The sequence below is a fragment of the Euprymna scolopes genome, chromosome 6 (genome assembly GCF_053919585.1).
Source record: "Euprymna scolopes isolate OS-2025 chromosome 6, ASM5391958v1, whole genome shotgun sequence".
In the NCBI taxonomy this organism is placed as follows: domain Eukaryota; kingdom Metazoa; phylum Mollusca; class Cephalopoda; order Sepiida; family Sepiolidae; genus Euprymna; species Euprymna scolopes.
In genome coordinates, this window is record NC_136487.1 from 87,338,907 (window position 1) to 87,351,133 (window position 12,227).

Sequence of the window (12,227 nt, forward strand, 5' to 3'; positions counted from 1 at the left end):
TTGAAGTTAATTTTTTAAATTGACTTGAACACTAGGATACTTCAATTAAAAGTCAAATATGAACAGGTAAAATTATAGAGGAATAAAAGATTATTTTTTCGTATGAATTTTTATATGCATTACAATCGTTTCAAGGATATTAATAGTTCAGCTATAATTAAAACAAGATAAAAAAAGTGAAATAGTTAAACAGACCATAGTACGTAAGCCATTTTCTCAAACAATTTCAGGTGAGGTATTTCTCTTCTTCAGAGCCTGACTGTCTTAAGAGAAAGATTAAATCTAAAGAATTTAGGGAAATGTGTGCAAAAGAGTAGACTTCGATGGTATGGTCATGTTGAAAGAATGAATGAGTTATTGGGTTAGTAGATGTACAGCATTTGAGGTAGCAGGTTCAGTTCACACAAAAAGAAAAAGGAAAACGTGAGGAAGTAATCAGAATTAATTTAAGAGAAAGAGCGATAAATAAAGATATGGCCAAGGATAGATTACAAAAGCCGTCCATCACATGCCTTTAAATTGGTGATGATGATAGGTTAAAACAAAATAATCGCGATTATCCAATATGCCTGACTGAGTTAATGAATAAATTTTTAAGAATCCATGGATTTAAAGAGAAAATTATCCAGAAGCTTTTTTTTTTTGTTTGTTTCAAGTAATGATGGGACGATTTCAATATTTTTCCTGATTCTGATATAATTACTGATTTCGATTCTGATTCTTTATAAATCTCTTAATATTTAACTATAAAAGTGTTATTTTGTCCCGATTACTGTAAAAACACATCTTAAATGTCCCTATATTTTTTAAAACGTAAAAACACAATTGTGAGGGGTTGGTCTAAAGATTTTAGTCTTACTGGAAGTTTAAATCCATAAATATTTATTATTTTATTATGACTACAAGCACTGGAAGATGTTCCTTAAACCAAAATCAAATAATAAAAGATAGTTTAAGGAACCGGTTTTGGCATCGGAAAATGGGCACAAATTTTTCCAATTCCAATACCGATTCCGATACCGCAAAAAGCTCCAATTTTTCCGATTCTGATTAATTTTCACAACACTAGTTTCAAGTTTATGCCAAGAAATATCGTTTATGAAGCAACTGCAATCATATATATATATATATATATATATATATATATATATATATATATATATACTAAGATATCTGGCATTGTCTGGAGCAAAAGTGTAACATATTTCTATTAAAACTTCTATTTCTTTACTTCCCCCCATCTGTCTCTCTATCTTTCTGTCTTTTCACATCTCCATTTTCACACTGCCCTGTCTCTCCTCTTGCCATCCCTTCTTTCTCCTCCACACAGCCTATTCCTTTCTCTGGACCTACCCACACACACGTACATACAACTCTCCTTTATATAGATACTCTAAACATGAGTTGACATAAGAGAAGTAACTTTTTGAAGAAAAACAAAACAAAACAATCAGATTTACTACTCTTTAGTACATTATGTGACTAAAAGTCGAAATCTGCGCCAATACAGCGTCAAATAAACTTTTACTAAATTTTAAATATTATTTCTGTTGAAAGTTAATATAACCTTGTACAACATCATTAATCTTTAGTTTTTATTTTAATTATTGTTCTTCTATAATAAAGCTATACATACCGATTTTTCTATAACAGTCAATCAGTAATGTAGATAGGAAATCTCTTAATAATACTTCCTAGCAATACTTGTATTTCTTGCAAATCTTCCATTCATTTTGCTTAGCTGTCGTACAGTAAATATATATTTTTTTTAATTTACATAAACGCATAATTTTCATTTATGAACGTAAAAGTCCTTAAAAAAATCAATCACTAACATGAATATGGATTCGATTCTGAAGAGTTCTGTTTTCAAACATTGAATGCATAAGAGAACTCAGATTGGTTTTGGCCTTAATCTAATATAAAGTTTTTCTCGCTGTATAAATATATCCGCTCTGTATGTTTTGTTGCGATGGAGAACCCTCTCATCTGAACACGTGATTATCATTTAATTGATCGCTTGTGATGAGTCGCCCTCGCCTCCCCCAGTTCATGTCAGCAGATGCTAGCATCTCATTGACACCAACAAACAAAATGGTCTCGTAGGCATTTCTTGTGCATGATATCATGGATCTAATCTTATCTCTTTTCTGTTCTACCCTATTCTGTAGATTTGTCTCCAAGGAACTTCTTGTTTGAACAAATATCTCCCCCCCCCTCTCTCTCTTTCTAGATATGTTTTCATGGGAAAGAAAGAAAAATCAAGATAAGTTTTCCTTCTATGCATATCTGTTATTATACTAAACCTGAGTTAATCAACGCTTGTTTCTCTACGGCTTTTTTCTTATATATTTTGATTGCACAAAATACATACTGAAATATTCTTTACTTCTGCGATTGAGTTAGATATTTTAAGATTCATTTTATATTGTTCTTATTAACTCTTAATTTCTCTGTTCCAAATGTACAGACTTATTTAGATTCTTCTTCTTATAAAAGTCTTCATGAATAAATACAGAAAGGGCAGCTATTGTCTACAGGCAAATTCTTCGTTTCTTTTATCTAACGCTTTCATTCCTATTACCAACTCTCTCTCTCTCTCTCTCTCTCATATATATATAATGAATATTTGGTGTTAAATTCAGTAAATTAAAAAATTTATGACAAATTTATTATTCAACGAGAAGTATAAAATTCTAAAGTTTTCTCTTAATCCATGGATTCTCACCAAATGGCTAATCACCCGGCATACAGCGTAATCACTTTGACACAATGGTTGTTATTAGGTCACTGAAGTTAAATGATATTGAGCCTGATCAGTATCAGAGGAGTGACTATTTGTGAATGACGCTGATGGCACGCATCATCCAACTGACGATCACTTTAACCCTTATCTTCAAGTGACCCTCCAGCCTTTGTAAGCGATGAAACATCACTAAAAAAAATGATTATTTTCTTTTTTTTTTTTTGTCAGCTACATATTCTTTAAATGAAGTAAACAAATGTCATTTGTTGGAACGTATTTATTTTAAATCGAACTTTTAGTCAACAAGACGAGATACTTTGACTTTTTTTTTTACAAAGGAGTCACCACTTATCAAGGCCCAGAAGCCACTTAAGGATAAGGGTTAATGGGTATACATTAGTCAATGGGATTATAGCATGATAATCATAAGTAGTGGAACTTTTCTCCACGTTAAAAAACGACCCTGGTGTCTAACTCTGTCCCGTGGGGAGACATTATAAATAGAGGGACGGTTCATCCAGAACTTGTTTATGTTGGACTTGAAGACAATCAAATTGTAGTCAGCTGAAAAGCAGGCAAACGGAAGAGTTTCATAGGCATGTAGTTCTAAGAAAGAAGCTTTGTTCATGGAATCTACGTTTAGGTTTAGGCACAGATAACAAATGGGGGAAATTATTGATAGTGGTTTTGGCTAGACGAGTGTTTTTTGTGAACGTTTGGTGAGGGGGGTGACCATAGATTGAAGCTCAGACGAGCACTTGCCATGAAAATAACGATAAAGCAGACACAGGCTCGCAACGTCTCTTCTGTGAGAAAGAGGTTGCAGGGAAGAGAAAAGGACATCCCCCACTAAGCTATGAAGTCTATTTTGAACTCTATCAAGGCAGGATAAGCTGCTTCTAGTAGCTCCTGCCCAGATGTGGCCGTATCTGGCTTTTATATAGGTGGAGAATTGCATCAGGAGTGAGATATCTACTCGAGCGGTAAAAGGATCCTACCATTTTTCTAGCGGCCTTGAATTTAATGTATGTGTTCTATTTTATGATTTAATGTATGTGTTCTATTTTGGAACAATTCATTTTAAAGTGATTAAATTTTTACCTCTGTGATATTAGAATAATGACCAATAAACAGCTTTTTTTTATCCGAAAATGTCTTTTTTTTTTTTTTTTTAAATATGTGTGAAAAATAATGACATACATACGAACAAAAGATGCCTTAGCATATTATTTCAAAGAACGCTTGATTATATATTATTTTCTAATGTATTTCGATTTAAAATATATGCTTTTATTTTCTTTCAAGTTTTAATCTGTTTAATCACACTTTTAATACTCACTTTTTATTTTTATTTATTTATTTTTTTTTTAGGTAAGTCCACATTTTGAAGACAGAATTTGGTGAGGCAAATTTTCATTTTTGTCTCTTTTGAATGTTTTCATTCCTATCCAAAATACAATTTTTTTTTTTGTTCGGCAACAAGAATCAATTGTATTTGACGCACCCCCAAACTAAAAAAAAAAAAAAAAAAAAAAAAAAGCAGACGGATACATTTCTTTTTACTTTCGGTTGAATTATAAACGAAATATGTATATTATACGGATACGATTTCTTTTTACTTTCGGTTGAATTATAAACGAAATATGTATATTATACGGATACGATTTCTTTTTACTTTCGGTTGAATTATAAACGAAATATGTATATTATACGGATACGATTTCTTTTTACTTTCGGTTGAATTATAAACGAAATATGTATATTATTTGAGATTGCCATCGCAGATATTTTTTTATTTATTAAAAAAAGGTTTTTATTGACAAAATGTATTTTACTCATAGTTAAAAAAAAAATACATATTTTATTTACAAGCACAATAAAAAAAATACAAGTTTATTTACAAAACGTAATTATCTAAATCTTTTTATACAAATCAGAATTTTTTCACAAACCTGAATGGGGTTGGAAAGCAATTCTTTTTGGAATCACATAGCCATAAATACAATCAACTAATTATGATAAAAATCATGCATTGAAAAATATAAATCTAAAGCAAAAAATTATTAAAGAGTTCGTTGAAAATTAAAGTACACAACTGGGTTATTTACCTTTATCAACATTAGTTCCATTGAAGTAAAAATAAAACGGAAGTATCTCTGTGCTTGTCTGTAATTTGAATACAAAATCGTTTCTCTCTCAAGTTTGAAAGTTTTTGTTTTCTGTTTCACATTTGTTTTTATTTATTTCAATTTTTCTTGTTACTTATTTTAATTTCATATTGTTTTCTTGGACGTTAAACTATGTATGAAGTACTGTTGTCATATTTTGACTGATGAATCTCTGTGCCATTTGAGAATTCTTAATTAGGCTAAAAAAATATCTGTATTTTTTACTCCACTCTTTTCTTCATCTTCTCTCTCTCTCTCTCTTGTTTACAGAGAGATGTCCTAGTCTAAGTCTCTTCTATAAGTATTATATGGCATGTAGTCTTCTGAATTGTCTGATTTCTTCCATGCTTCCTTTGTTCCAGCTCATTTGACTCCTTTGTCTAGTGATCTTCATCAATTCCCTGTTCAGATATCTAATTATAATAAAGCTTTCTATTCCAATAATTTCTTCCTAAGAACTGTAAGTTTTTGGAACTTTCTTCCTACTGTCTGTTTTCATCCTACTGATAGCTTGGTCTTTTCAACATCAATAAACATCTCCTGTCTTTGTGATAATCGTATTTCGTTCTATTTAGTTCCTTACACCAAGTGGCTTCATACGTTGTTTCGAGCTACTTCCATAAAAAGTTGTTTATTGAGAATTTTTAATCGTTTTCAGATGAGGTTCGCAAAAATGTACAGTAAACTTGAAATGAGATTGTCGTTGGTAAAAAAAAAACCTCAGAACCATTGGTATAAATAAAAGTTAAATGCACTCATTAGCTTTTTGACATCATTGTACCAAACATGCTCTACCAATGACCCAAATGTATATGACAAGTAGAATCAAGAAAGTGGGTACTGTAAAAGAAACGAAAACAAAAACATGACAAAAAAAAATACATTAATAAGGACAGGTAATTTAGTTGGGGGTTAGGTATACAAGATTTTAATTGGTCCTTTTTATACATTCTCAACTCTTTTAACTGGAGCAGAAAACTAATTAAGATATCCAACGACCTTCGAAGAAAATCTAAACCCATCTTAATTAAAGGTGATTCTATGTGTTCCCGAAGCTGGCTAGTTTAATGATAAAGGTAATGGTTTGAATAACAATGAAGCATTGCAGCTCTATAACTATGATACTATGACATCATCGATAGGACATGAAACTACATTCAGTAGTTTGGGAGATTTGGTGAGTGAAGTCACACCAGTGCTTTTCTAATATATGATCTACCGAGTTGTTTACTCACCAGTATGGTTAGGGTTAGTGTTAAGAGTTAACTCATAAACTATTTAAACCACATTTTTGGTAGTTAATGTGTAGATCACATATTGGGATATAAGCAAATCAATAGATCAATTAACAGATTAGAAACCATTTGGTTATTGGGAGAGCACCTTCACACCTTTGTTACCTCTGACATAGAGATTAAGTTTTTGGTCGAGTTTGTCATTATGTTTGTGTACAGCTTAGTATCCATATCATTTGACTAATCGTCAACATAGTCATCGTCTAACTTAGGACTGATTTAATTTTGGGATATCTAAGCCAAAGATCAAAAACGGTAAGAGTTACACTCTTTGTAATAACTATGGTTCTGTTCATCATAGAGATTCACTACTTGGTCCATATTGTAGCCAATAGAACCCCTCATGTTACTTGATCCATACAACAGAAACTGGTGAACGTCCCAACTCTACCTTACTCAGAATAGCTTTTGTGTGGATCATACCTTCTTTCACATAAATAAATCCTAAATCTTACTATATTTCTAACCTAATCCTAAATCTACCCAGGAGTTTCATAAATCCCTCATTTTCTCAGGCAACGCTGCAACACACATTCTGCTAGTATGGCGAGGCATAATGATTTTTCACATTTCGAGTGGGCAGTATGTTGTAGAGTGGAAAGATCTGGGTGGCTAGCAATGTCACGAGATTTAATCCCTTGTGACTTTTTCCAACATTATTCTTCACACTCTTGAGAATTTGTAGGAGTGGTATAGAGAGGAAATAGATACACTTCCCTCGAGATAACACAAAATATCATGGAGGTCTTCCGGGAACAACTTTATTAATATATTATCAGTAACAATCGTCATTTATCGGATATGATTTCTAAAACCCTTTCAAACAGATCTGTATGCTACCTACTTTTTAGGAATAAGTTTGTAGATTTTTATTATGTATCCAGTATAAACCGAGCTTCCTGTTAAATACATACCTATTTTAGAGACTTTCATTGAATAAAATAAAAATTTATGTAGCAATAATCAAAAAAAAAAAATATATGGCTATAATCACATTAAACAGACAGGTTCCCTAAAATGTCTGAAGTTAAACAATGGCCAGCATTAATATCAAGAAGTTTTCTTGTGAACATTACTTGTCATCAGCGATTTGCATTGGACATAGAACTGTATACAACGATAATAATTCAAATATAGTAATAGTAGTAGTAGTGGTACTACTACTACTACTACTGATTAGGAGTTCCACACAAGTAACCATCAGATATTACTCACTGATGACAACATATGTTGTCCTCTGGAGTCTTAGTGATAAGAAGTCTCACCAGATTTCTAGTACTTTCCACTTCTTTCAATAACCTTTTCACATGCATTATCACAGCAGCTGCTTACCATTGATTTTTTGCTGGCAACGACCATTTGTCTTCACTGATCTTCTGGTACTTCTTGTACCAGGAGCAGATAAATCCCAGCTATTATTTCAAAACAGGAGTAGATAACTCTTTTACCTACACAGAAAGGTCCTCCATGTTGCTTGTTATTTTACTTTTATATATTTGATTTTCCTTTTAAAATATGTACTCAGTGTTTTGATGTTATTTATATCCTTGTCAAGTGCTTTGTAGGATAATTTATTTACCTTTTCATTCTCTTTTATACCAGTATGGCTTCATATACAGACCAAGATTATTTTCTTTTGATTTAACTTTTTAGTAAAATAAATAAATAAACTCATAAAACTTCACTCAAAAGAAAACATTTCTTCCTGAATTAAAAACAAAAAAACAAAACAAAAAAAAAACGGAAAAATGCAAATGAAGCATAAAAAAAAACATTCAAAACAACATGGTAATGGTATAATGACTGCAAAAACATGCAAGTAAAAGTTTTCACAATTCAGAAACGAGGATTACATCATAATCTCTGATTGCTTCTTGTATGACATTCGCATCAATAACTTGTCTTCTATTACAATTGCAAAAAATAAAAATATTTCTCTTTTTCTTTACCATGCCAAAAATCAAATTGAGTTTCCATGAACAAAGTTTCTCCTCTAAAACTTAACATCTGTGTGACATGTTACTATGAGATAGCTTCTCTATAGACTACAACATGGCCGTTTTCAAATCTAATGTTAACGAATACTTGTTATAAACCGTCCTGATAAATACTCAAATTTTCAATCCTCTCATAATATTCTTTTTTATCTATCGATTTCATTAACCCTTTATCCTCGTTTAGAGTTCAGCCTTGATGAGTGATCATTCATTATCAAAAAAGAAAAGTTAGAAACGAAACACTTAAAAGTAGCCTTATAGAATTCATAAGCCGTCATCAAGTAGACTGTTTCTCTTTTACCAAACAGTCATAATGTAAAAAAATAAAAGTCATAGGAAATCTTTTTTAGGTAAAATTTTATAATTAAGATTAACTAGCAGGAAGACCCTACATTGCTCGGGATTAAATAAGGATCAACGAATGTCTCACCCTCCCATATTTTATTGTCATCAAAACCGGTGAAATCACCTATTGCTATCTCTATTGAGGACTCATAACAGTGCACCATGAGGGAACTTTAAATTCCTCCCCGCACTGACTTAGTCCATAATACATTGCACTGTAGAGAACCTACTATTGATTTTATGAAATTATTTTTATATATAATGGCTAGAATCAAAGTTAAAAATGCGAAAGTCATGTATTATGCTTCAATTGTGCTCTAAACAAAAACATTCATTTCAAACGCACCTCTGTTATATCAAAGAACCTATTGTACATTATATAAGCCTGGTCTTTCTACTTGTGTGGTTATAATGGCTTGAATCAAAGTTTAAAATGCAAAAATCAAGTATGATGGCTCAGTTGTAAATACACATACGATTTTGACATAAAATGAACAAAGGGGTTGATATTCCGTAAAGCTCTCCTCCATCGCCACCACAACAACAATTTAAAGGGAAATGAATTCAACAAAAATGAATGCTCTGACAATTTGTGAGAAATGACAACTGATAACTAAACTATTTATTATAAATGAGGTCATAAAATAAGTAATACTACGTATGTTCATGTGAGAAGATTGATATTAAAAGGGTGTATTTGCAAAGTGTGACTATATTGAGCCTAGTCGTTTAATGTGCTATCTTTGCACCATTTGATATACATACCAAATATTTACGCATTCTCATAGGTAATCATGCATATCAGCTTTCTATCATACACACATATCACACACACACACACACACACACACATATATATATATATATACATTTTGTATTGTCTATTTTTATATCAAACTGGAATACCTATCTCACCAGATAAAATTAATTCATCAAACAGAACAGTTTCGCACCACTTTTATGTCCTATTATGAAGATAAAAATCAAGATATAATCATATTAAACTTTATGTCTAGAATCCTTATTCCAATTTTGATTAAAATTCATTGCATGATTTTGATTTTAGTAAATGTCTAACATTTTAAGCTTAAGTTTAAGAGACCTTTAGAAGGATTTGAAATTCAGGGAATCTTTCTTAATTAATGTCTAATGCCTATGGATCAAATTTAATGCATATCTGATATATTTGAATTTTCATATGGGAGGATGTGTCCATATTATGCCTCTCTCCTGAAGCCCCTTAAAATACTCCAAAGAAACTGAAATTTAAGGAATATTTACTAATTGATGTAATTAACGTATTGTTAATATTTCACAAAACTCAGAGGCATTTGGATTTTCACAAAGAGATCAAACTTACTTTTTACTGCTTTTGCATAAATTAAATTAAACTAAATATAGCTCACATGATGACCCCTTTCGTCTAGCAACTGTGTTCCAAAATTCATAATGATCGGTTAATTAGTTTAGTAGTGTACATACAAATATATAAACATATACACATACCAAACTTGATATAAATAGAGATGTGAGTTGATTAATGGTTGTTTCTTTAAAGCTTTTTTCCTACATACATTAATAATGTAGAGTACACACTAAAATATGCTTTAGTTCTAGGATTGAGTTAAGTTTGAAAAAAAATTGTTTTAAATATTCTAATTAGTCTTCAAACAAGTCACCCATTTCTCTTTGTTATCCATGTATTGTTCACGCCACTTCTGAATTTGTTGATTCAACCACTCAAATTTTTAATCTGTGAGCTTTTAGAGAAAAAATGCCTTAATATTTGGACCATCTAAATTGCATATGCATGTCTGTACGCCTTCACAAGCATGTAAATTAGATGGCAAAATATTAAATCTCTTTACTTTTATATAATAACTAGCGGGGGTACCCGGCGTTGCCCGAGTGTTTGTTTCCGGGATGGGGGGGGGAGTTTTAAAAAATGTTATGGTAGGTAAGTAGGAAGGATCAAACCCGGAGTCATGAGTAAAAGTAAGAAAATAAAGGGCGATCTTGTACTGTAGGCCGTCAGCACACGACGACTCGGCCCTTCGAGGAGGGGGGGGGGACACCTAGTTAGTTACACTGGTCGAAACGAAACGCAAATTCACGGTTGCCAGGTTGGCTTTTTTAAGAAAACCACAAAAAATGGACGAATTATCTGTTTATTTAAGTTTTTATTTATTTATATGTTTATTTAAGTTTTTTTTTATGAACTTTTAAGATTTAAAATTTTATAAAAAATATATTAAAGTTTATTTATGAAAATAATATATTTATTAAAAGTATGAAAGTTTTTTATGAACTTTTAAGATTTAAAATTTTCAAATGTGTAACAAAACATTATAAAAAATATATTAAAGTTTATTTATGAAAAAAATATATTTATTAAAAGTTTTATTTATGAAATTTAGTTATGAAACAATATACTGTTCTCGTATACATAATAATATACGTTGGAAAACATGTCCTTTTCCACAACGTCTCCATAACTCTTCCATCAGATGCGAATGGAACAAGTTATCAGTCGTTGCTGATCTCCTCAGTCGTTTTTTTATTTGATACCAAAATTGCTGATGGATTACCTTATCATGAAGGTAAATTGGTGGCAGACTATCATATGCCGCCCATCCGTCACTTAGAATCCTCGTCCCTGGCAAAATCCAGGATCTTATTATTGGGATTAGCGTCTGGCTGTCCCTTTTTTCAACCTCTATCAGGTTACACTTATTACTTCCTCGCTCCACGGCCGCAAATACCCATATTCTGTTCTTCACGCGCCCTCTGTTGTATTTTCGGCGGAAGAACAGAGACTCATCAATCTCAACTTCTTTGGGAATCTGTGTTTGGTCGTCTATGCCACCAAGTAGCATTGGATTGTCGTACAGGTTTTTCTCACACACCTCACGGATGAACGACATCCAATCTACAATTGTGTGTTCAGACACCTGGACCTCCTCCATTATTTGGCACTGGGGCATTCCCATGCTCCACCAGAATAACAAATTTAATAATTTTCTAAGTGGTAGGCGGCTTTTTTCAAAAAAAGATTCTTCCCTCACACTGGCTGAGGACCTGCAGGGTCGTACGCAATTCCAAACAAACCCATCCGAATTATTGGATCTTTTGTGCAGGACCCTCGCCCTATTGCACTGTTCACAGTGGCTTGTGTTGCCTATAAGGCCCAATGCTGCTGCAGCTTCTAATTCATTACTTCCGACCGAGTAACTCCCCGAAAGTAGCGAAGGTCCACCTCCTCTGCTGGATTTCTGGAACTGCCATGACATGGTCGATAATTTCGGTTTTCATGTTTTTTTTTAAGTACAACTTAAAACAAAAAATAACGTAATACTAAATAGTAAAAGTAAAAAAAAAATGTGAAATTTTCAAACAAAAAAAGTAAAAAAAATTGAAATTCTATTTAAATTTAATAAAATTTAATAAAACAAAAAAAAACTTTCAAACAAAAAACCCAAAAAAACAACTTACCCAAAAACTTTACCGTAATAAAAAAAACCAAAAAACTTTCAAACAAAAATTATAAACAAAATACGATTTAATTACAAACAAAAATGAAAATTATCTGTACACTAAAAAAGTATTTCTTCTGTAAATTTCAAAAAAAAATGAAAACTATCTTGATAATAAAAAAGTCTTTCTCCCGTAAACAGCG

The 12,227-nt window shown here is 31.7% G+C and overlaps 1 protein-coding gene across 1 annotated transcript in view; it reads right to left on the minus strand.

Moving 5' to 3' along the window:
* Window positions 1-11,841, minus strand: part of LOC145278197 (uncharacterized) — an 18,977-nt gene extending 7,136 nt beyond the window's left edge. The window contains exon 1 of the mRNA XM_080130483.1: window positions 11,140-11,841. Within this exon, the coding sequence (XP_079986609.1) occupies window positions 11,140-11,841 (702 nt within the window). The remainder of the gene's footprint in view (window positions 1-11,139) is intronic.
* Between the last annotated feature and the right edge of the window lie 386 nt (window positions 11,842-12,227).